Source organism: Saccopteryx leptura, chromosome 2 (genome assembly GCF_036850995.1).
Source record: "Saccopteryx leptura isolate mSacLep1 chromosome 2, mSacLep1_pri_phased_curated, whole genome shotgun sequence".
Taxonomy (NCBI): domain Eukaryota; kingdom Metazoa; phylum Chordata; class Mammalia; order Chiroptera; family Emballonuridae; genus Saccopteryx; species Saccopteryx leptura.
The window spans coordinates 364651641-364677373 of record NC_089504.1 but is presented as its reverse complement, the minus strand read 5'-3'; the positions used below and the strand labels follow the sequence as shown (position 1 = coordinate 364677373).

Below are 25733 nucleotides of genomic sequence, written 5' to 3'. Positions count from 1 at the left end.
AAAGTAACGTTTGATTCAGAAAGAGAGAGAAAGAGAATCTACACAGAGATGTGGTCCCACGAATCCCGTGTACTCACTTGTGACTATTGATACAAAGTGAAATATATGGCAATTATTTCATAAAACAAACGGTTTACATCTTAAATGACCTTTACTTACAGCCAATGACTAATGTGGATACAGTGTAACAGGAGGTGCAAGAACAGCACAAACCTTTTGACTTCTTGACATCGGGTTCAGGCTCAGACTCTCGGATGAACTGCCCCACGTCACTCACTCTCCCAAACGTCATCTTCCTACGGGAGTATGAGAAGAGTGTCATTTCTAACAATCCATTTTAAATTAAGAAGAAAAAAAATCAATTTCTCAGTATCTCACCTAAATCTAGAAAGCTAGAAATACAATTTACAGCTGTCCCATGTTATTCAAAGTGAGGCTTACTTTAAATAGAACCATCCCCCATAGAAAGCAAAAATGATCTTCAGTTCAATGCAATTCCACTCAAAATCCCAAAAAGATTTATGAAAGATGATGAGTTAATAAGTAATTCACATTTCTAAAATTCAAACAAATGAGAAAAGGCCCAAGAATAGCCAAGATAATTTTGTAAAAGAACAGACAAAAAGGCAGGACAAAATATATTAAAACCAGAGTAACATATAACATGATCATATTTCATAAAGTTATAGTAATAGCAAAGTTAAAAGGCAAAGAGCACAGTGAAAAGGTCGTATTTTTAACAAATTACTACTGACCAGTAATTAATATCCAAAACATACAGAATTCTAACAACTGATTAAAGAATGCTGGGTGCAACAGAAGATGTGAGAAAGAGACGAGTCCACTCATGGAAGAAAAACCTCACCAACCAACAAACACGCCGAAAGAAACCCCATCTCATGAGCGATCATCCAAAATTGGTAAAAAATGAAAAGTTTGGTATTATTTAGTACTGACAAAAGAGTGGGTAAAATTAGTATCTTTATTTATTTATTTATTTATTTTTTGTATTTTTCTGAAGCTGGAAACGGGGAGAGACAGTCAGACAGACTCCCACATGCGCCCGACCGGGATCCACCCGGCACGCCCACCAGGGGCGATGCTCTGCCCCCCTGGGGCGTCGCTCTGCCGCGACCAGAGCCACTCTAGCGCCTGGGGCAGAGGCCAAGGAGCCATCCCCAGCGCCCGGGCCATCTTTTGCTCCAATGGAGCCTTGGCTGCGGGAGGGGAAGAGAGAGACAGAGAGGAAGGAAGGGGTGGGGGGTGGAGAAGCAAATGGGTGCTTCTCCTATGTGCCTTGGCCAGGAATCGAACCCGGGTCCCCTGCACGCCAGGCCGACGCTCTACCGCTGAGCCAACCGGCCAGGGCTTAGTATCTTTATTAATGTTGACTAAGAATGTAAAATGTACAGATACCTTTAAAGGGTAGATTAGTAAAATCTACTAAAATTTCAAATCTGCTTCTTGGTATAAGAAAGTATATAAAAGGAAGTGCTTTGCTATACTGTGTATAACATTGAAAAATTGAAAACCACTTAAGACCCTGGCCAGCTGGCTCAGTGGTAGAGTGTGAGCCGGGCATGTGGAAGTCCCAGGTTCGATTCCTGGTCAGGGCACACAGAAGAGGTGCCCATTTACTTCTCCACCCCTCTCCTCCCCGCCTTCCTCTCCCATAGCCATGGCTTGACTGGCTCTAGCAGGATGGCCCTGGGTGCTGAGGAGGGCTCTGTGGAGCCTTGGCAACAGGAGCTAAATAGCTGGGTTGCTGAGCAACGGAGCAACGCCCCAGATGGGCAGAGTATCACTCCACAGTGGGCTTGCCAGGTAGATCCTGGTCAGGGTGCACGTGGGAGTCTGTCTCCCCTCCTCTCACTTGGAAAAGAAGGAGGGAAAAAAAAGAAAACCACTAACATACTCAATATCAAATGACCAAACAGTGGCACCACACGTGGACTACTTCGCTGCAGTATAAGCTATAATTCATATTATCTATAGCATACTATGACATAGTTAAAATGAAGTAAACCTGCACAGGCTAACATAGAAAAATCTACAAAACTTACCAAGAATAAAAGTGTAAAATACAGAATACAGTGTAGTATCAATTACACAACAATGACAAAAATATATACTATAACATGACAATGAGAGGAAGAGAGAAACTAAGCATCAGTGTGTGATCAAAGGGGACATTAGCTTTATCTATACATTTAACTTTGTAGGTAGATATTACTATACTTGTAATGAGAAGTTCGTTAGAAGAAGAGAAGCAAACTCTGTGATGTGTACGCAGTATCTGCGCTCAGGCCGAGGAGCTCCTCCTATTCCAGAGTTCGCGTCCTAACAAGTCATCAGCTCACATACGGGCCCCTACACCGCCTGACCCAAATCTGTCTGACTTGCTTCAGGAGGAGGCTAAAATCCCAAAATTAAACACTGGAAATTATCTTCAAAGATGGAGAAAAACTGTATCTATTTATGACCCACTTTATAATTTTTTAAAAATTATATTTTACACATAAAGACACCTACAGAAGTAAAACATCTGGCAATTGATATTTTCTTTAAAAAAAATTTTTTTTTTAAATTTTATTCATTGATTTTACAGAGAGAGGAGGGGAGAGAACACAAAGTATCAAGTCATAGTTGCTTCACTTTAATTGTTCATTGATTGCCTGCTGCATGGGCCTTGACCGGGCAAGCCCAGGGCTCCGAACGAGCGACCCCAGCATTCCAAGTCAATGCTCCATCCACCGCGCCACCACAGGTCAGGCTGGCAATTGATATTTTCTTAAGTAAGGTTTTAAAAAAATGAACCAACCAATCCCCAAGAATAAGTCTCGACTTTGGAAATGAACTCACTTCCTGAAAGAAGAGCAGACACTACTGCAGCACTGATACAGCGAAGCCTGCTGTCCAGAGACGACGAGGTCAGACAGCCTGTCATCAAGTGACCTTCAGACTCCCTGGGCCCCCAACGGCCACTGTTACCTTCTGATAAAAGCAATGAACATGCTGAAATCCCCTCCTTACGGCACTGCTGCGGGGGTTGGGGGGTAACTGAGCCTGGACACAGATTTATTATGTGTGAATCAGCCGTCTTTGGGAAAGAGAAAGTAGGTTTATGATTTGCTCTGTGGTCAAGTTTAGTAAGTGGCATATCCTACGAATCGCTGTCTTTTTGATATAGGATAAGATAAGCAAACAAGTTATTCTCAAATACAAAAGAATGATTTTATTCTGTTTTCCAAGTATTAGTTATACAGCCCGTAATAAATGATGTTAGCACCTTTGGACTTAATTTTTGCTTTGAAGACAGGAACTTTGAAACAGCTAACCTGTGCATCAAATGAAATATAAGAGGTAGCCCAAAACACACCATACAGACGCAACACCCCATCAACCTCAGACGTGGTGACGATAGTGGCTGTGATCACATCGGTCAAGTGCTGACTAGGCGCCAGAAATGTTACTCTCCATGGTTCTAAGTGCTCACGTGTTATCTCATGTCATGCTCTCAACAACCCGTCGAAGCAGCAGACCTGGCCCACTTCACAGGAGAACACCCAGACACAGAGAGTGGATGCAGCCTGCCCGTGTGGGGCGGAGCCGGGGCTGAACCCCAGGAAGTCATTCCCCAGCCTGCACCCTTCATCATGTGGATGGCAGACCACGCGTGCACGTGCCGGGCATACAGTAACAGGTGGAAACAGGTTAAATTAAAATACAAAACGATGAGAGGTTCACCACGCACGAGGGACTTCCGCATGTGCCAGGCTTACCCTGCGTACGTCCGCTGGTACAAGGATTCCGGGTCCAGACTCGCCGCGTCCACAATGATTGCTTCATCAAAGTTTTTCAGAATTTTAACACTAGATTTTTTCACACTGGACTAAAACAGAAATGGTAAGAGTCAGTGGTACATTTTATTTAGCAATTGAGTCACTCCTGGGTTTGGAACATGACAGATTTGTACAAAATCTTCAGTGTTTGAAATACTGTAATCACAACTTACTGTCACCCAGGTCTTGATAGTAAAAAACAAAAACAAAACTTTATAGAATATTTAAATTGAAAAAGTGGGCAGATGTGATATGACTTGGAAATAAATAGCTTGTGAATTAAAAAAAATAAAACTAAGAATACAGTTCTGCTGGGTGAAGAGGATGAAAAAGTCCAGACTGGCTGTCACACAGCAGGGCAGGGAACACCGCAGTAACACTGTAACAACTGCACAAGGTGTAGTGCAGGGGGAACACGGCAGTAACACTGTAACAACTGCACAAGGTGTGGTGCAGGGGGAACAGGGCAGTAACACTGTAACAACTGCACAAGGTGTAGTGCAGCGGGAACAGGGCAGTAACACTGTAACAACTGCACAAGGTGTGGTGCAGGGGGAACACGGCAGCAACACTGTAACAACTGCACAAGGTGTGGTGCAGGGGGAACAGGGCAGTAACACTGTAACAATTGCACAAGGTGTAGTGCAGCGGGAACAGGGCAGTAACACTGTAACAACTGCACAAGGTGTAGTGCAGCGGGAACAGGGCAGTAACACTGTAACAACTGCACAAGGTGTGGTACAGGGGGAACACGCAGTAACACTGTAACAACTGCACAAGGTGTGGTGCAGGGGGAACACGCAGTAACACTGTAACAACTGCACAAGGTGTGGTGCAGGGGGAACACGCAGTAACACTGTAACAACTGCACAAGGTGTGGTGCAGGGGGAACACACAGTAACACTGTAACAACTGCACAAGGTGTGGTGCAGGGGGAACACGCAGTAACACTGTAACAACTGCACAAGGTGTGGTGCAGGGGGAACACCACAGTAACACTGTAACAACTGCACAAGATGTGGTACAGGGGACGGGAACTGCGTGGGGGGGGGAACCCCCCCCCCCCCGTGGAAAGCACGTGATTGTCTGACCACTGTGCTGTACACCTGAAACTAACACAGAATAACAGTGACTGTAAACTGTAATTGAAAACTTAAAAAACACTGTATTTGTAATAGCCTAAAAAAGAAAAAAAATACTTAGGAATAAACTGACCCAAGAAGGTGTATGACTTGTACACTGAAAAGAACAGAATGCCGCTGGAAGAAATTAAAGGCTGCCTGGACAGACAGAATGTCAAAGTGTCCACAGACGGGAAGACTTGCTATTGTTAGGCTGATGATACTCCCGGAGCAAACTACAGATTCCATGTTGTCCTAATCAGAATGGAAGCTGACCCGAACATCCATACTTGGAATTGCAAGAGACCCAGAATAGCTAAAACTATCTCACACATGATAAAAACAAAGTTGAAGGACAAATATTTCCCAATTTCAAAACTTACAAAGCCTTAGCAATCAGAACAATGTAGCTCTGGCGTAAGGACAGACACACAGATCAACAGAGTAGGCTGAGAGTCCAGAGATACACCACGTATCTGTGGTCCAGTGACTTTCAACAAGGGTGCCAAGACCATTCCATGGTGCAAGAACAGTTTCTTTCAATGAATGGTGCTCAAGTTGGATCATACCCACATAATATGCAAAACTCACTCAAACGGATCAAAGTCCTAAAACTCTTAGAAGAAAGCAGAGGTGGCCATGGAGAGTAACTGACTAATGGTATGTTAAGTGAATCTTACCTCAATAAAAAGAATTACTTACATTTTTATGCACTTATAATTAACAGCATGAATATGAATTTAAGAAAATTCAATTTATAACTTCAAAAATACAATATTTAGAAATAAATTTCTAAAAAGTACAAACTTGCACTTGAAAACTATAAAATATTGTTGAAAGATATTGAAGATTTGACTAAATAAAAAGATATCCCATGTTCATGGACCAGAAGATTTAATACTGTCAAGATGGCAACACCCCCAAATTGATCTATGGAGTCAATGTGCTCTTGATCAGAATCCTGACTGGCTTCTTCATAGAAACTGACAAGCTGATCCTAAAATTCAAATGGAAACTTAAGGGCCTCCAAAGAGTCAAAACAATCTTAAAGAAAAAAAAAGAACTAAGTTGGAGGACCTTCACTTCCTGATTTCAGAAGTTATTATGAAACAACAGTAATCATGGTAGAGTTAAGAGAGTGATCATCTGACTCAGCAATTCTATTCTTATGTGTACACAAGAGAAATGAGAACATACACCCACACAATAACTGGCACAGTAGCATTTACTCATAATAGACAAAGGTGGAGACAACTCAAATGTCCACACTGGTTGTGTTTGTGGTATGTCTGCACAATGGAATACTATTTAGTCACAATAAGGGAAAAAGTTCTGTTACATGCTAAACAGGGATGAACGCTGAAAACATTATGCTGAGACAAAACAAAGCAGCTAGTCACAAAGGAGCTCGTATTACATAGTTCCATTTACATGAAATCTCCAGGGTAATCAAATTAACAGAGAGACAATAGATTAGCAGTCGTCTGGAGGAATAGAAGATTTAGAGGAAGACAGGGTTTCTTTCTTGGGTGAAAAAGTGTTCTAAATTGGATGTGGAGACAGTTAAGCAACTCTACAAAGATACTAAACACCACTGAATTATATACAGTGCCAACAGGTGAACTGTATGGTATGTGAATTTTATCTCAATAAATCTGTATAAAATGACAAGAACAGCTAACCCTAATCTATGCCATCAAAAGTCAGAGAACAGCTGCCCTGGTGGGGAAGCTAGTGACTACAAGGGGACACTGGGCAGTTTCTGACAGACTGCGGAGGCTCTGTTTCTTGACATGGGGTAGGTCGGTTTATGAAACGTCTTCAAGCTGTATCTGGTTATGGTAACACCGAGTTTTCTGTACATATATTATACTTCAACCAAAAATGTGTACTTTACAGGCTACATATATACAAAACAGCTCTTCACGCAGCAGGTTACTTCTGTGTAGCCTGACAAGGAGGAAAGTGGATGCAGGGGACCCGTGCTGATGGCAGTAAAATCTTATAAATTAAGACAATCAGTCTGAGGCCCTGTGTCAAAAAACTAAGATGTTATTTACTCATCACTAGTGACGAGGAAATAATTATGCTGTCTTATTCAAATTATGATGAAGAACATTAGACAGGGAATCTAGTCCCCACCACCTACTGAGTGACTCTAATAAGATTAGTTAACTTCTCAACACCTCCTCAGATCTCTTCTCCTGAGCATAAACCACTTCATGTGATTCTGGGGAGAATCACGTAAGGTTTGATATATGAAAGCACCCCCAAAACAATAAAAATGATTAGGAAATGTACAGTAACACTATAGTTCAAAATGAAATACACATTATTAAGAAATCTAGCAGTTCATTCAATTAGTCTTTTAAAAAAGCACTAGTAACACCAAGTTTAGTTACTAAAATTTTTCCAAATAATTACACAAAGAGCTCTCCAGAGGCTACCAATGTGTATCATATTATTTGATTATTTAAAGCAACAGCTGGAGTGCCAAGCAGCACTGGGCAGTAACGAGACATGACTCCTTACAATACAATAGACACAGACACTGATAAGGACACACAGAAAGAAGGCTAACTTTATTTCACCTGTTCCTTCAATAACTTACACATGGGATCTGTGACTGGTATTTGGAGGAGACCTTTCTTTCTTTTTTTTTTTTATTATTATTTTTTTAGACAGAGCGAGAGTCAGAGAGAGGGACAGAAAGACAGGAACAGAGAGAGATGAGAAGCATCAATCATCAGTTTTTCATTGCGACACCTTAGTTGCTCATTGATTGCTTTCTCATATGTGCCTTGACCGGGGACCTTCAGCAGACCCAGTAACCCCTCGCTCGAGCCAGCGACCTTGGGTCCAAGCTGGTGAGCTTTGCTCAAACCAGATGAACCCGCACTCAAGCTGGTGACCTCGGGGTCTTGAAGCTGGGTGCACCGCATCCCAGTCCGACGGTCCATCCACGGCGCCACCGCCTGGTCAGGCCTATACACCTTTCTAAGGGCAGAGGAAAATGGGGTCTTACCTGAGCGGCTGGGCTGTCGGGGATGCTGTGGTGAGAGTCATCAGGAACGCCGACAGAGCCGTGAGCAGCAACCGAAACATTCCCCCCCAGAAACTCGTCCCCTCGAACCGAATGAATGAGATCGTTCAAATATTTATAATACAGACTGCTGGACAAAAAGCCAGGCAAGAACACCTGAAAGAGAGGACAGGCGTATTTTAAAGCTAAAATCAAACACAACTGAGACTTTATTTTAAAATGTTACCTACAAATAATTTTACTTCTCCTTTTCACACTCCAAGTAATATCCCTTTATACAAAGTTTACATTATAACTAAAATTACATGTACAATTTATAGGTTTCCCCCCCAAAAAAACACTTGCCATGAAATTGTTACGTAGACTTTATATCTACACTTCTTAGTGACCAGAAAACAGTCCAGGGAGTGGATAGACATTGAAACTAGGTTTTTCCGGTTGGTAATAAATACTCAAGTCTTCGTGTATATACTAATGTTTACTTTCTAACCGATTTCCTTACGATAAATTACCAGGAGTATGATGTGATTACTGAGTTCAACAGGATGAACGTTTTAGCTTTAATCTACGTGGTCAATTTCCCTTCAGAAGGATGCTGTCCATTTGTCCCACAAGGTGTATCAATTTTGACACAGGCTTCTTAACACCAGGTTGTGTTTTTCAAACTATTGTTCAATAAATGCCTGACACATAGATGTTTTTATTCACATTTCAAAATTATGAATGCTGTGGGTACATTCCCATGTTTATCACCGGCGTTTGCTCCAGTATCACCAGCTTTTCCTTCACAGCACAAGGCACAACGGTAAATGTTACGTCTACCTTCTTTACAGACGTCGTTCCCAGAGGGCGGGCGGAGACCCCGTTTCTCCCGTCCACCGCGCTGACACCGGCAGCGAGCACAGACAGCGCGCTGGCCAATGAATCAGTCACCGTCTTGTTCCCGTGTAGCTACCTGATTCTCAAATTTCGTGTAAGTTCTTTACATTCAGTAAGAAATATTTTTGGATTTTGTTTTTCCTCTGTATTTTAATTTTCTTTATGACCCAGAACGTTCCCTGGAACTTTTCCTTTAAGATCAGAAAGATTTTAATTTTAAACATGAAAAAATTATTATTCCTGGGCAATAAATAGCTAATACTCTGTTTAGTTTACTGCTAGCTTTTTAAATGACTTGGTTTTCATATTTAACTCTCCTGCATCCTGGAATTCAGCTTTCACGTGGCTGTTAGGTGGCAGTGGTCATTTAGAACTTCCACCCAGATACACGACACACACAGGCAACATGACCTCGTGGGCTCGGCCCGGGCTCTGTGCAACTCCTGGGGAAGCCGTTCTGGTTCATGACAACAAATCATTCACATATACTAATACTTTATTATTAGTCGGCTATCAGTTATACTAATAAGTGATCGTGATACTTCATAAAAGTAGTGCTCTAACCCCGAGAGATGGGAGAAACATCCTGACCTAGCTCCACCGAGTCTCGCTACCTCAGGAACAGGCACTGAGTCCACACACCTCTTACCTCAGTATCTTCAAGTAACTTTAAGGTAAGTATGCACATTACCCCCGTATTGCAGAGCAGGAAAATACATCGAGGACCTCCGTCAGGGCCTGGGGCTCCTGGGCCTGTGCAGGGGAAGGGTCACACCGACCACGAGGACTCAGCTACACTGCACTAGTTTCCCACAGTTTTCTTCCATCATTTGTGGTGGTGTTGTGGTTTTCCCCCATGCCGTATTTTCTGGGTTCCAACAGTAAAAACTTCTTACAGTTTCATACTTTTGAAGTTCTTGGTTACCTTCTCCATGGTCGTCCAGGCCTGACGTAACGGAGTTGTAAAACAGTTAGGGAGTGGCCCACCCTCCCTGCAGATATTCGATTCAATTTCTAATCTTACAACATCGTCAAATCCAAGAGGATGTGTGGCCTGCAGGGAGAAGTACCTATGGTAGAAAGACAGCCAAGTAAAACCAAAATCCACAGCAAATAGACGCATCTTCTGGCACCCGCGTCAGAGCATCTCGTGAGGGCACCGGGCAGGGCCCGCAGACCCAGTGCCACAGAACTGCGTGGTGACGCCGTGCTAGGCCTTTGTCCTTGCTGCCCCAGGGAGAGCGGCATCAGCTGGCCACCTCCCTATCTGCCTCCCATCACACTCAGTTCTTGTTTTAAGATTTTCGAGGGCCAGACTATAACTGAAGCAAAGAAATCAATGTCACATGTATTTAATGGGAATCTATTTTCTGTTCAGCACTTGGTAGAAATAAATGAATTTAAAACAGGGTGAGAGACAGTCATTTCCCCTGGAAACAGAGCAGAAAATCATCCCTGCACAGGATTCAATGAGAACACAGCATCCTAACCACGAGGCTTATGTGATACACGTGGAGAGACGCAGAACAAATAGCACTGAAGGGCCGTGGGCAGCTCTGTTGTATTTGGACAGAATAGCAGCAGTCAATGAGAACTCGAAGATTTTTAACTTAACGGATATACTGCCAGTGTTTTGGTAAGCTAATGATAAAGTAGATACTAAAGAAAGGTGTTCAAGGAGGAAAACCTGCTCTCCTCCGGGCATTCTCGTGGCTCCTCACTCCTGTCCGTAGTACAAACAGGTGGACGAGGTGTGAGGACGCACACAGGGTATAAAAACAGGCACGCTGGGACGGGCAGTCAGGACTGGCGCATGCACCTGTCACAGTGACGCGCAGTGGGGGGTGAGCAGTCACCTTCCTGTGGAAACGGCCTCTGCTCTGTGTGGTCCCGTCTCCGGCTGGGACCTGCCTAGCGCCCCTCTTGTCGCGGCACAAAGAAAACTATTGTTTGTTACCAGTGTTTTCTTAATGAAAAGTGAGTCTGCCACCTTTCAACATATCAGTTCATAAATATTCCTCCATGATTTGAATTTTGGGGACCCATGACTACATTTCTGTACGTAAATACTTGCTATCTACTGACCAAACAATAGTGTTTCCTATATTGTATCTTCCACAAATACACTAAAATAACCCGGACAGACGTGCAGAACTGCGCTCCAGCCCACGTGCTGCCACGAACTTGCCCTATGACTCTGAAAGAGCCACCGACTCTCTGGGCCTTAGCGTTTGTATCTGCAAAACAGGAGAAGCAGACTAGATCCCTTAGCTGGCTACTCCTCAGAGTCATCTGTGGTCTCGTCTAAAAATAAAGATTCCTGGGTCTCACCTCACACCTGCTGAGTCAGTGTCTTTGAGAGAGGGGGACCAGAAACCTATTTTTAACAAGTTCCCAGGTGAGAGGCTCGCGCAGACAGCCCAGCACCAGCTGCACAGCAAGGCTCAGGGGTCACTGGCCCCGGTGCTCCCCGCTCTCTCCCCACCTGGACGACCACGGGGGCTTCTCTGCCCCCACGCCACCCTCTGAGCACAGGCCGGCGGGTGACATGAGCTCACTACTCTTCTGTACAGAGTAGGAAAGTTACACGAAGTGGGCCACAACTTCTGTCCCTTGCCTGGGGCTCTCGATTCCGCTCACTGTGAGACTGGGCCACCCTCTCCTCTGCAGTGAAGACAAATGAAAAACTATTCGTTACTGAACAGCTATGCCGGCTGGGCAGATTTGCACCAGAAAACTACGATACACCCATAGATGTTCAGGACCCTTGGCAATATATTCCACTTGGCTGCCTCTTCCTCTAGCATCCCATACCCAAGTTTCAATTACCCAAACTCAAGCCTCTTGAAAGGCTGCATTCCCAGAAGTTCCTATGGCTTTGCATGGGCCAGTGCCTCTGCTAGAATGTTCTCTCCTGCCTTCTCTGGCTTGCAAATTCAATTCATTCTTCAGAACTCTAAATTTAGATCATTCTCCTGCGAAGCCCTCCCGAATGTCCCATGTTGTCCTGCCTGCCACACACAAACCTCCCCTCTTCCTCCGGCAGAAGGTCTGGTCCTAAGGACCCTCAAAACTCCCCACACACCATGTGAAAAACAGCTTGTATGCTGGTCCCTGCAGCTCCCTGACGACACAGACTGAGTTTACTCGCCTTTCTTTCTGAAGTTTATACGAAACACTCAGTCAATACTGGCCGAGGCTGCACACACCTCTTGATGAAACTCACTTGTCATATAAAATCATGGCATCGTTCTGCGCCTCCTGCCCATCATACTGGCCTTTTTTGGCGGCGAGCTGCGACTGGAAGTTGTCCGCGGCCAGCCAGAACTGCAGGACGTTCACGGCGTCCTCCTTCTCCATGTACTGGGGAGAGAAGACATCGGAGGGCAATGAGACTGCAATAGGCAAAAACCCCCACAAAACAACAACAAAACTGACAGGTCCGTTTCTTAGTTACTGCTCACCAGCAACTTAGCGTCACTTGAGATTGAAAAGTTCAAAAACATTCTTTTTGGGGAAAAACAAAAACAGAAAGTGAACAGAAGCATGACCACTACACAGCTGGACGCACCTCCGAGCGACCCAGAGTGGACGCCACAGGGCAGACGGGTCAGCGGCTCTGTGCCAGCCAATGTGCAGCCAAGGGGCCCGGCCAAGTCCTGCCACCTGACCAACCCCACCACCCCGTGCAGCCAGCTCAACCTCAACGACGCCGACTCACACTCGGCAGAGAGAGGGGCTGGTACAGTAAACCAGCTGAACTGCAGTCCTGTGACAAGGCAGAATCAAGGGTGGACCGAGTCTCTGCTCTGAGACTCGGAGACGGAGAACCCTCTCTACTTCATACCGTTACACTAAGGGCGTGCCTCAGAGATGAAGGTACTCAGTCCTATCAAGTGGCTAAAGCAAAGGTGACGATAGTAGGAAAAAATTCATTGCTTTTCTTTCTCTCTTCTGACATCTGCTCTGCAAGTATCTGTGCACTGGAATCAAGTATCAAATGTGGCTTTTTGCTCGACTGGTGGAGGCGCAGTGGATAGAGCACTGACCTGAGACGTTGATGTCCCAGGTTTGAAACCCCAAGGTTGCTGGCTTGAGCCCAGGCTCCTCTGGCTTAAGTGCAGGCTCACCAGCTCGAGCACAGGACCATCACCATGATCCCCCAGTTGCTGGCTTGAGCCAAAAGGTCGCTGACTTGAAGCTCAAGGTCACTGGCTTGAGCAAGGGGTCACTGGCTCAGTTTGGGCCCTCTGGCCAAGGCACGTATCAGAAGTAATCAAAGAACTAAGGTACCTGATCTGTGGTGGCGCAGTGGATAAAGCGTCAACCTGGAAACACTGAGGTTGCCGGTTCAAAACCCTGGGCTTGCCTGGTCAAGGCACATACGGGTAGTTGATGCTTCCTGCTCCTCCCCCCTTCTCTCTCTCTATAATGAATAAATAAAAAAATCTTAAAAAAAAAAAGAACTAAGGTGACGCAACTACAAGGTGATGCTTCTCATCACTCTCCCTTCCTCTGTGTCTCTCTCTAAAAAAAATAAAAATTGATAGGCTAATTTTTAGATTTTATTTATTGATTTTAGAGAGGAAAGAGAAAGAAAAAGGCGGGGGGAGGAGTGGGAAGCACCAACTCATAGCTGCTTTTTGTATGTGCCTTAACCAGGCAAGCCCGGGGTTTCAAACTGGCGACCTCAGCATTCCAGGTCCATGCTTTGTCCACTGCACCACCTCAGGTAAGGCAATTCTGTAGTTTTTAAAACAACTCCAAATAATTAAAAATATACTTCCTCATCATTATGTTTTCCAAAATTAGACTTATTTTACATTGAATTTTCACGTTTTCTCCTTAATCTGACTAGCGTGTCACTAAAGTTCTCTTGCCATTACCTACAACTTAAAACAATAAAATTATTTAAATTCAATTGATCTTCTGGGAAATCACTGTCCCTTCTATGCTACTTGCTGTGGACAGGAGCCCTGCGTTCTCCATGCGGAGGCTGAGAGCCCCCCACCCTCTGGGCGTAGGCAAGGAAAGCAGATTTACCTCGGAGAAATAAAAGAGGGCTGACTCACAGAAGAGAATGTCAGCCAGGTAAACGGTCCCACTGGTCAGCACTTCAATCTGGTATTTACAGAAATGGTGACTCCGCAGAAAATCACTAAAGTGCCTGCACGTGGACAAAAAGGGACAATTTGAGGGGAGAACCGAAGGAAAGAGCTCCATTGGGAAAAGTATACTCTTTCCATCCTGTGCCTATAGCATCTGAAAGGCCTAAGGTCCACGCGCCCTCCCTCCCCGTGTGCTGTGCTGTGCCCGACGGACCGCGCCTCCTGTAAGCGGCCTCTCAGGTCCTCGGAGCTCCGCTGGACAGCCAGCCCCTGCGCCCTCACGTCACAGTGACAACAGAATTGTAAGCGGCCTCTCAGGTCCTCGGAGCTCCGCTGGACAGCCAGCCCCTGCGACCTCACGTCCCAGTGACAACAGAATTGTAAGCAGCCTCTCAGGTCCTCGGAGCTCCGCTGGACAGCCAGCCCCTGTGACCTCACGTCCCAGTGACAACGGAACAGACCCCACTTCCCTTGTGAGGCTGCAGCTCCCAGGCAGGTAGGATATCTAACCACGCCTTGCTCAGAGCACCCTCCTCACAGATGTTACATGAAAGAACGAATATGTAGAATCAGTTTAAGGGCACGCAGCAGTGATTATTAAGAGAAAAAATACAGAAAAAAAACAAAATAAAAAACAAAAAGCCTTTGGAGGCAGTTTCAACCAATCTGTATGAATTTGGTCACACGGCATACACTGAGCTTAGAGCGTGCATGTGAGGACATCCGTCTAAAGACACATTGTTTAAATAAACAGACCAATTCTAGTAGTAACAATCACCCCGAATGACTTCAGGATTAAAACAAATTCTTTTAACTTAGGAAACAGTAACATGAAAAATAAAAACTTGTTTTATTTTTAAGAGTTCACAATTTACATTAAAAAATTTTTTTAACCAAGAGTCTTAGAGTGTGCCTGCAAGACTGTAAACATTCAGCGCACTACAGTCCTCAGACAGCCGCTTCCGTCTGCACGGAGCTTCCCGCGGGCACACGCGAGCGGAGAGGGACTCACTCTTGCTCCATCGCACCGAAGACCACGGACTGCGCCAACACGAAACAGTTGGGGTCCACCTGCCCGTCTTCTCCACAGATCTTTGCTGTAAAAGAAATGGTAAATAATGTAATTTCTATTAAATCCAAAACGTACAAATTTCTGACTCAAGTAGGAAATAACTGTAAAGAAACATAAATTGGCCCTGGCCGGTTGGCTTAGCGGTAGAGCGTCGGCATGGTGTGCGGGGGACCTGGGTTCGATTCCCGGCCAGGGCACATAGGAGAAGCACCCATTTGCTTCTCCACCCCCCCCCTTCCTTCCTCTCTGTCTCTCTCTTCCCCTCCCGCAGCCAAGGCTCCATTGGAGCAAAGATGGCCCGGGCGCTGGGGATGGCTCCTTGGCCTCTGCCCCAGGCGCTAGAGTGGCTCTGGTCGCGGCAGAGCGATGCCCCGGAGGGGCAGAGCATCGCCCCCTGGTGGGCAGAGCGTTGCCCCTGGTGGGCGTGCCGGGTGGATCCTGGTCGGGCGCATGCGGGAGTCTGACTGTCTCTCCCCGTTTCCAGCTTCAGAAAAATACAAAAAAAAAAAAAAAAAAGAAACATAAATTAGGTTTTAAATGAAACTAAGAAGAAACACAGGTGAACAGCTGAGCTTAAGGTAGAGAAGGTCCTTCTAAGCATCTACATAAGCAAAAGCAGAAACAAAAAGCTTTAACATAAAATTAATTCGTATAGAATTATACATTAAATACCCCCCAAAGAATCAAAAGGTAAACTGGTTATCAATAGAGACAATCAAACCTCCTAGGATATCGCTAGCCAACCAATTCCTTAAACTGCCAAATTCTAATCAGTTAAGACACCCCAGATGTATTATTGGAAAAAGTCAGTCTAGAGAAAAGTCTGGAAGATGGTAGTAACAAATCCCCACATAAAAACAAAGGAACTGCACAGAAAACCAGAAGCCACGACAACGGCTGCAACAAAACTGGGTGAAAATCCCAAAGTACAAGCAGATGAGGACAACCCACGAGTCAGGAAGAGCCGTGTGTTACAGGTGTCCGGAGGGGGAAAGGAAGGAAAACAATGGGGACCGCGTCTGAGGGGCCCTGGGACGGCCCACAGTCGTTCGCTGGACAGCGTGGTGGCCACTGTAAGGAGCGCGGCGGGGACGCCAGCCAACGGAGTGCAGAGGACCCACAGCCAAGACCACAGAGGCCTCAGCAGGGAAGAATCTGACCACAGAGGACCCGCAGCAAAGACCACAGAGGCCTCAGCAGGGAAGAATCTGACCACAGAGGACCCGCAGCAAAGACCACAGAGGCCTCAGCAGGGAAGAATCTGACCACAGAGGACCCGCAGCAAAGACCACAGGGGCCTCAGCAGGGAAGAATCTGACCACAGAGGCCTCAGCAGGGAAGAATCTGCTAAGAGCAGAACAGCGCACTGTATTTCACCAACCAAAAATACTGATATTTTTGTAATAAAGATACAAGACTTACTACTAGGACTTGATATTTGTTCAATGAACGACTAGACCACTATATCTGGGATTACAGGTAAACGTAGGGCCTTCGTTTTTTCTTACTATGATTTACAGAGAAATATATTGATGTGACTGAGTATACACGTACGCACATATAATGGGAACAATTTCCTGAAACGATGCTTCACTTTGATTTTTCTGCTCTCGTATTTTCTGGGCAGTGGGATGAGGACATTAGAGATTGGCCTCCTTCCTGTTGGGAAAACACTGTCCAGCAGCGTCTTGGTTAGCACGCAGGAACCCGGTTTCAAATCCTGCCTCGGCCAACACCCGTGCTGTGTGACGTTGGGAACATTACTCCCCTCTGCGCTTACTTGCTTACTTATAAAATAGTAACTGTATTTATGTGGCAAGGTTCATTAGAAGATTAAGTGAGTTTATCACTGGACCCTACTCAGAATACTGGGGCAAAGTCAACACTGAATAAATGTGTGATATTACTGTTCTTGCTGCTGCTGTTGTTCAAGTCAAAGTCTAAGAATTTGTCTAAACATCTAAGAGAGAAAGTTTGTGAGTGAGCTTCAACCAGATATCTGAAAACAGACTAGGAAAGGGTATATTAAATTTCATGTCCATAAAAAATTCTCTTAAAATCAATAACCAAAAATTTTTTTTTTTTCTTTTTCTTTTTGCCATAGCTTGAAGCACTGCTTACCTATGATATCATTTCTCATTGCTTCTGTGATGGGTATGGGTTTAGCAGCGTCTGGAGATATGTACTTGGTAAAAGTGTTCACTGCATCTTGTTCTATACCTGCAAGGGAAGAAGCGGAAACGTCACCACCCAAAACGCACTTGACCTCCTAATGAACTCTGCGCATGCACGGGGGGCCGTGTGCTGTGAGCCCGCGCACACGTGCACGCACACACACAGACACACAGACGTGTGCGTGTGTATTACAGATAGAAACACAAATACACTGAGGGCAAAACAAGCCTCGTCATGAGGTCGGTTTGGGGCTGTCTGGTCTGTGGGAGAGGAGCTCTGTGGACCCCTCCGGCCCTCACCGGAGCGAGCTGCCTCCCTAAGGGCAGCAGTGCACACTCTCTCCAGGTCTCCCAGCCTGAGCTCGAGGGACACGCCCAGCACTACAACCGCAGGGGCTCAGAAGTTACTTGTGAATCTACACGTATTTTACAAAATGGTTTCACATTCATGAATATTACACTCACTTGACCTTCAAAACCCCAGAATATTAAAACAACGAAACTCAAACTTCGTATTCTCAGAACTTTGATATATTAAAAATTATTGAGAACCCCAAATGAGCTTTTTGTTATTTTTTCTTACAGAGACAGAGAGAGTCAGAGAGAGGGATAGTTAGGGACAGACAGACAGGAACAGAGAGAGTTGAGAAGCATCAATCATCAGTTTTTCGTTGCGACACCTTAACTGTTCATCGACCACTCTCTCATATGTGCCTTGACCACGGGCTGTCAGCAGACCGAGTAACCCCCTGCTCAAGCCAGTGACCCTGGGTCCAAGCCTGAGACCTTTGCTCAAACCAGATGAGCCCGCGCTCAAGCTGGTGACCTCGGGGTCTCGAATCTGGGTCCTCCATATCCCAGTTCGACGCTCTACCCACTGCGCCACCGCCTGGTCAGGCCCAAATGAGCTTTTGTTTAATGAATTTCATTTACAGACATTAAGGTATTAGAAATTAAAAATAAGAAAAACTGTTGATTCAGTTAAAATGAATAATATTAAATATGCTAGAAGTTAACACAGACACCATTTTTTTTAAATGGAAAATAACCTTTTCAAGTTGAAAAAATTAATTAGAAGAAGGCAATGTTTTAAATCTGCCTTGATGGGAAACTGCTGGATTCTCCTACCTGCTTTGGAATTCAATTGGTTATGTTACTATATTTTCGTGGAAGTATACTGTGACATCGTGATAGAAGAAACACATGAAGTCCTACCCTGGGTCCTGGCACAGAGCTTCTAATGCCCTTGGAGTGGCAGGGACGCTGGGAGCACCCTGAGTTGCTCACTCGCCCCTCTCAGCCTAGGGAAGTGTATGGTAATTAGGTGACTGGAGGGACGCGGGCTGGCTCACAGATGTCAGAGCAAGGTAGAAAGGCAGGGGCCATAAAACTAATAACCAATGTCCGTCCAATAATTAAATCAGTCATGCCCACACACTGAAACCATAAAAACCTTCAGAGCAGCGGTTCGCTTCCAGGGTGGTAAATGCACCCATGTGCCAAAAGGGTTGCACACCAGACCACCACACAGGCAGCAGCCCCTGCACTTGAGACTCTGCTTTTCCACCAACGAAAAACAGTTGCTAATCCCTGACAAAGGCTGTAACATTTGTACACTGTAGAGATGCTAAAGCACATTTATTTTCTGGGGATTAAAAACTCTCTGAAAAATGTTTTGATACCCTTAAATAAAACATGCCGGCCCTGGCCGGTTGGCTCAGTGGTAGAGCATCGGCCTGGCGTGCGGGGGACCCGGGTTCGATTCCCAGCCAGGGCACATAGGAGAAGCGCCCATTTGCTTCTCCACCCCCCCTCCTTCCTCTCTGTCTCTCTCTTCCCCTCCCGCAGCCAAGGTTCCATTGGAGCAAAGATGGCCTGGGCGCTGGGGATAGCTCCTCGGCCTCTGCCCCAGGCGTTAAGAGTGGCTCTGGTCGCGGCAGAGCGACGCCCCGGAGGGGCAGAGCATCGCCCCCTGGTGGGCAGAGCATTGCCCCTGGTGGGCGTGCCAGGTGGATCCCGGTCAGGCGCATGCAGGAGTCTGTCTGACTGTCTCTCCCGTTTCCAGCTTCAGAAAAATACAAAAACAAAAACAAACAAACAAAAAAAACATGCCCAGCATGTGGATGTCTGGGTTCGATTCCCAGTCAGGGCACACAGGAGAAGCACCCATCTGCTTCTGCACCCCTCCCCCTTCTCTCTCTCCATCCTGCAGCCATGGTTTGATTGGTTCAAGGGCATCAGTCCAGGCACTGAGGATGGTTCCCTGGAGCCTCCACCTCAGGCACTAAAAATAGCTCAGTTGCAAGCATGGCCCCAAATGGGGGTCGCCAGGTGGATCCCGGTTGGGACACATGTGGGAGTATGTCTCTCTATCCCCCACACTCTCACTTGGAAAAGAAAAAGAAAATAAATAAATAAAAGCAATCAAAGACCTAAATCGACAAAGAGGCACACCATGTCTATGGATTTTAACACTCAATACAGTTCAGATGTAAACTCTCCCCAAACTGACCTTTTCTTTGAGTGCAATTCCAATAAAAATCCCAGTAGGGCTTCTCGTAAATACAGGCAAGACTATTTTAAAATATATATGAAAATGAAAGAAACTAGAACAGTCAAAAAGAAAGAAAACAGTTGGCAGAGTCATACCACCCGACAGTAAGCCTCACTAAAGCTACAGTGTGGCATCAGTGAAGAAACGGACACACACAATAATGGAACCAGACAAACTCCAGAAACAGACCCACACTAACCCAGCCAACGTCCAGAGGCCATTCATTCAGTGTAGCGAGGGCAGTGTTTTCAATTAATGGTGTAAGAACAATCAGGCATCCACATGCAAAAATTAAACAAAAACTGACCTAACCTTCATACCTTACACAATACTAACTCAAAACAGGGCCCATATCTAAATGCAAAGTATAAAACCTAACACCTCCTTTAGAAAACACAGGAGCAAATCTTTATGACCTTTGTTAAGGCGAAGAGCTCTTAGATACCACACCAAAAGCACAATCTCCAGAAGAAAAGCTGATAAACTGGACTTAATCAAAAAGTTCTTTTGCTCCGTGAAAGACATTGTTCAGTGAATGCAAGTAAACTATAAACTACAAGAAAACACGTGCAAATCAAGGTCTTATATCCAGGACGTATATAAAGGACTCTCAAAATTAAACCATAATAAAGCAGACAACCCAACAGAATGTGTGGGAGTCTGAACACTTCCCAGAGATCTAGGAACAGCAAGTACGTGCCTGACCCAACACCGTTAGCCACTAGGGAAACGCAAAGATACACCACAATAAGACATTGCTACCGAAAAAACAACCTAAATAAACACAGAGCCGATTACACCAAGCGCTGGCCAGGGAACAAGCAATTCCCCCACACTGCTGGTGGGAATGCAAACCAGCAGAGCACGGCTGCTCCACACAACAGTCCAGCAGTTTCCTGGATAATACAGACTTACCACAGCATCCAGCACCCCATGAAGTGTCTGCCCTACTGAAATAAACACTCTGTCCACACAAAATCTTGCCAACAAATGTTTATAATGGTGTTATTCATAATGATCACCACTGGAAACCACCCAGGTGTCATTTGACAGGTGGATGGAGAGGAAGTACATCCACACAGTCCAGCGCGACTGAGCAATAAAAAGCAATGAACTACTGATATAAGCCATTATGTTGAGTAAAGAAACCAGGCTCAAGGCCCTGGCCAGTTGGCTCAGTGGTAGAGCATCAGCCCGGTGTGTGGAAATCCCGGGTTCAATTCCCGGGCAGGGCACACAGGAGAAGCGCCCATCTGCTTCTCCACCCTTCCCCCTCTCCTTTTTTTTTTTTTTTTTTTCTCATTTTTCTGAAGCTGGAAACAGGGAGAGACAGTCAGACAGACTCCCGCATGCGCCCGACCGGGATCCACCGGCACGCCCACCATGGGGCGGTGCTCTGCCCACCAGGGGGCAATGCTCTGCCTATCCTGGGCGTCACCATGTTGCGACCAGAGCCACTCTAGCGCCTGAGGCAGAGGCCACAGAGCCATGCCCAGCGCCCGGGCCATCTTTGCTCCAATGGAGCCTTGGCTGAGGGAGGGGAAGAGAGAGACAGAGAGAGGAAGGTGCGGTGGAGGGGTGGAGAAGCAAATGGGCGCTTCTCCTGTGTGCCCTGGCCAGGAATCGAACCCGGGTCCTCCGCACGCTAGGCCGACGCTCTACCGCTGAGCCAACCGGCCAGGGCGCCCCCCCCCTCTCCTTTCTATCTCTCTCTTCCCCTCCTGCAGCCAAGGCTCCATTGGAGCAAAGCTGACCCTGGAGCTGAGGACAGCTCCATGGCCTCCGCCTCAGGCGTTAGAATGACTCCAGTTGCACCCCCCCCACCCCGCCCATATGGGCAGAGCATTGCTCCCTGTTGGGCATGCCAGGGTGCATGAGGGAGTCTGTCTCTCTGCCTCCCCGCTTCTCACTTCAGAAAAATACAAAAGAAAAGAAAAGAAAAGAAAAAAGAATCCAGGCTCAAAAGCTATATACTGTATAAACTCACTTATCTGGTCTCTGGAAAAGGCAAAACTAGAGAGATGGAGAATGGATTAGCGGTTCCAAGTGTTGGGATACAGAAGGGAGTTAACTACAAAGGTGACAACTGATCTTTATCCTGCTTGTGATGACAGTTACAGGCATCTATGCATGTGTCAGGGTTCATACAAGTATACATCAAAAAAATCAATTTACTGCCTGACCAGGTGGTGGCACAGTGGATAGAGCGTCGGACTGGGACACAGAGGACCCAGGTTCGAAACCCCAAGGTTACTAGCTTGAGCGCAGGCTCATCTGGTTTGAGCAAGGCTCACCAGCTTGGACCCAAGGTTGCTGGCTCGAGCAAAGGGTCACTCGGTCTGCTGAAGGCCTGCGGTCAAGGCATGTATGAGAAAGCAATCAATGAACAACTAAGGTGTCGCAATGAAAAACTGATGATTGGCCCTGGCCGGTTGACTCAGCGGTAGTCGGCCTGGCATGCGGGGCACCCAGGTTCGATCCCCGGCCAGGGCACATAGGAGAAGCGCCCATTTGCTTCTCCACCCCCACACCCCTCCTTCCTCTCTGTCTCTCTCTTCTCCTCCCGCAGCCGAGGCTCCATTGGAGCGAAGATGGCCCGGGCACTGGGGATGGTTCCTTGGCCTCTGCCACCAGAGTGGCTCTGGTCGTGGCAGAGCAACGCTCCAGAGGGGCAGAGCATCGCCCCCTGGTGGGCAGAGCGTTGCCCCTGGTGGGCGTGCCGGGTGGATCCCGGTCGGGCGCATGCGGGAGTCTGTCTGACTGTCTCTCCCCGTTTCCAGCTTCAGGAAAAAAAAACAAAAAACAACAAACAAACAAACAAAAAAAAACTGATGATTGATGCTTCTCATCTCTCCCTTCCTGTCTGTCTTCCACCGTCTGTCCTTCTCTCTGATTCTCTCTGTCTCTGTTAGGAAAAAAAAAATCAATTTACTGCACATAAATTTTAAAAATAATGAAAAAAAAGTACCCTTTTAAGATTTAAAAAAAAAATTTTTTTTATTCATTTTTTAGAGAGAAGAAAGGGAGAGAGAGAGACAGAGAGGGAGAGAGAGAGGAGAGAGAGAGAGAGAGAGAGAGAGAAGGGGGGAGGAGCTGGAAGCATCAACTCCCATATGTGCCTTGACCAGGCAAGCCCAGGGTTTCGAACCGGTGACCTCAGCATTTCCAGGTCGACGCTTTATCCACTGCACCACCACAGGTCAGGCAAAAAAATGTACCCTTTTAATAACTCTATTATTTCTACTTTCCTTTTCTTTGGGGAGGGGAGAGGGGGCAGTGGGGGAGTGGGGGAGAGGGGAGGGGGGAGGGAGAGGAGAGGAGGAGCACTAACTCGCTGTTCCACTTGACTGTGGACTCACCGACTGCTTCTCCTACACGACCAGGACGGAACACGGGAGGGACCTTAGCGTGCTGGGACAGGGCTACTGTTTCTATTCATACTTTCTAATGACAAAGTACCAGCAAAACAACAAAGTATATTACAATAAAGAAACAGGCCCGACTAGATGTTCAAAGGAAGTCTTCCCAATACTGAATTCTTCCATACCGCGTTTAGAGAGTGGATCAGAGCTTGTGGTGAGTACAGGAAACGAGAGGCGGAAACAAGTACAGGCAGCTCCCTTATCGGAAACCTTTGGGGCTAGTAATTGTTTAGAATTTAAAATTGGGGAGGGGCTGTTTAGAGGTAACACACTGTATTTACATATCCCGTATCACTAACCCAGCAGCATGTGGGACAATACTCCATAATCAAATATGTTCACAGTTCTGCAGTAAGTTCATGCCAGGTCAGGGTTAGTTTGGTTCATTTTAAAAAGAACTTGTGGCAGCGAGCACTTCCTGGAGTTCTGAGCTGCGGAGAAGGAATCGTGGACCCGGAGAAGCCAGTGCAAGTCAGGACGGGTAAAAGTGCATGGGGGTGGGGGATTCACAGGAGAAGAACTACCAATCCCAGAAGCGGAGCCTGCGGTTTCAAGGGCAGTGGCCCAGGACCCACACAATGCCTTGGCAGTACGTGGGACATCAGCACCCTCCCCACAACTCTGCTGTCAACTTCAAATTGCTCTAAAAAAATATGCAGTCGGCCCTGGCCGGTTGGCTCAGTGGTAGAGTGTTGGCCTGGCGTGCGGGAGTCCCGGGTTCGATTCCCGGCCAGGGCACACAGAAGAAGCGTCCATCTGCTTCTCCACCCCTCCCCCTCTCCTTCCTCTTTGTCTCTCTCTTCCCCTCCCGCAGCCAAGCCTCCACTGGAGCAAAGTTTGCCCGGTGCTGAGGATGGCTCTGTGGCCCCTGCCTCAGGCGCTAGAATGGCTCTGATTGCAGCAGAGCGATGCCCCAAGATGGGCAGAGCATCGCCCCCTGGTGAGCGTGCCAGGTGGATCCCAGTCGGGTGCCTGCAGGAGTCTGTCTGACGGCTTCCCCGTTTCTGGCTTCGGAAAAATACAAAAAAAAAAAAAATGCAGTCTTAATAGGATAAAAAAAAGCACAAGAGAAGAAAACAAAAAGGAAAATCACCTAGCCCTTTGAGAAACAAAGGACAGATAAGATAAAAAACAGACAAACAGAAGCGGTCTAATTAAAATGCCGGAAGGTGGAAATTGAAAAATAAGAGTGCGTCCTTTCCAAGTAGAGACTAAAACAAGAAAGGTGCCCTTGAGGAAATCCCTGGGCTGTGCCTCCAGCTCCCACGGAGGATACAGCCGAGGGCCAGGGCGCAGGACATAAGCCAGGGTTCCCTAAGTGTAGCACTGAGCACAGGACCTCGAGAAAAGTCCCCTACTAACTAGCAAGTAAAAAATACATTCGTCTGCAAAGGATTGTAACACAATTAAGACCGACAGGAGGGACTAAGCTACTATCAGCACAATGCTTTGATTTCGAAATCTGCGGAAGGGAATGTAGGACAGCATGGCACCGGATCCTTCTTCTTCGGCTAATTCTGCGGGCCTTCTGCTTAGAGACTCCCACCACTGCTGATACCCGCCCGGTTCCTTTCTGATGCACTGACCTACTGCAGGGCACTCTCCAAACTTGAAAGTGGGTCTGAGAGAGAAAAAAATCATTCCAGTCCTTTTATTCCCCATCTCAAGTTCCACCTTGTACACTGATTAAAAATAAATAAAAAAGATACAGAGAGATGGAAACCACGTACTTACTTTTCATTAGTTTTCCTGATAATTCCTTTAGTGGAGAAGAGAGACTATTTCTACTGGCTACTGGAAGTCTGCAGGAGTCTTGGGTTTCCATGGAAACTTGATGAGCTTCTCTTCTGGTTACTTCGGGATGGAGAGAGTGGGTACTGTCACATTCCCGGGAAAGGAGCAAGGGGATCGGGGAGCTGCTAGTTCTGTTGTTCGGGTCGGTTCCTCCCGACGGAGGCATAAGCAGTTGGGCTGAGCTGGAACCCTCTAGTCTCTTGTCCAGAGACTCGGTCAGCACGGGTGCTGCAGTGTCTTGCTTTCTGGATGGGGAGACCGGCTCAGCCAGCGAGCTCTGCTTCACGGTGTTCAGACTGTGGGCTCTTATTCGGGACCACGTTGTCGAGTGAAAACTTTCCGCTTCCAACCAAAATTTAACCAAATGCTCCATCCTCCGAAGTTCCATGAACTGAATGAAATAAGGGAGGACAAGCGTGTCATGCAAGACTTGTTCAAGGGTCTTCGAAAGACTTGACTTAGCCTCTTGAACCTGGTAGTCCAGACAAGACCTGCCTAAAAAAAAGCAAAAGAATTAGCAGTTCAGTAACACATAGTTTTTAAGATGAACAGATTAGTCACCTAGCATCCAAGTTCTAAAATAAAGTTTACTTCCTAGCAACTTAAATAAATAAAGAGCTAGAACTACTACGGTTTTGGTTTCTAAGTGAGCCAAGAGACAACTGTCCAAAACTTATTCACATGACCAAAAAGCTCCTTGTTAATCAAATAATCCTTACTTCTC

At 46.3% G+C, this 25733-nt stretch overlaps 1 protein-coding gene across 1 annotated transcript in view; it reads right to left on the bottom strand.

Moving 5' to 3' along the window:
- Window positions 1–25733, bottom strand: part of AKAP10 (A-kinase anchoring protein 10) — a 50093-nt gene that overhangs the window by 7094 nt on the left and 17266 nt on the right. Inside the window, exons 4-12 of the mRNA XM_066364964.1 lie at window positions 24950–25504; window positions 17187–17285; window positions 15006–15090; window positions 13929–14052; window positions 12112–12248; window positions 9811–9955; window positions 7989–8162; window positions 3783–3892; window positions 214–296 (exon numbers count right to left, since the gene is read on the bottom strand). Of these exons, the coding sequence (XP_066221061.1) occupies window positions 214–296; window positions 3783–3892; window positions 7989–8162; window positions 9811–9955; window positions 12112–12248; window positions 13929–14052; window positions 15006–15090; window positions 17187–17285; window positions 24950–25504 (1512 nt within the window). The remainder of the gene's footprint in view (window positions 1–213; window positions 297–3782; window positions 3893–7988; window positions 8163–9810; window positions 9956–12111; window positions 12249–13928; window positions 14053–15005; window positions 15091–17186; window positions 17286–24949; window positions 25505–25733) is intronic.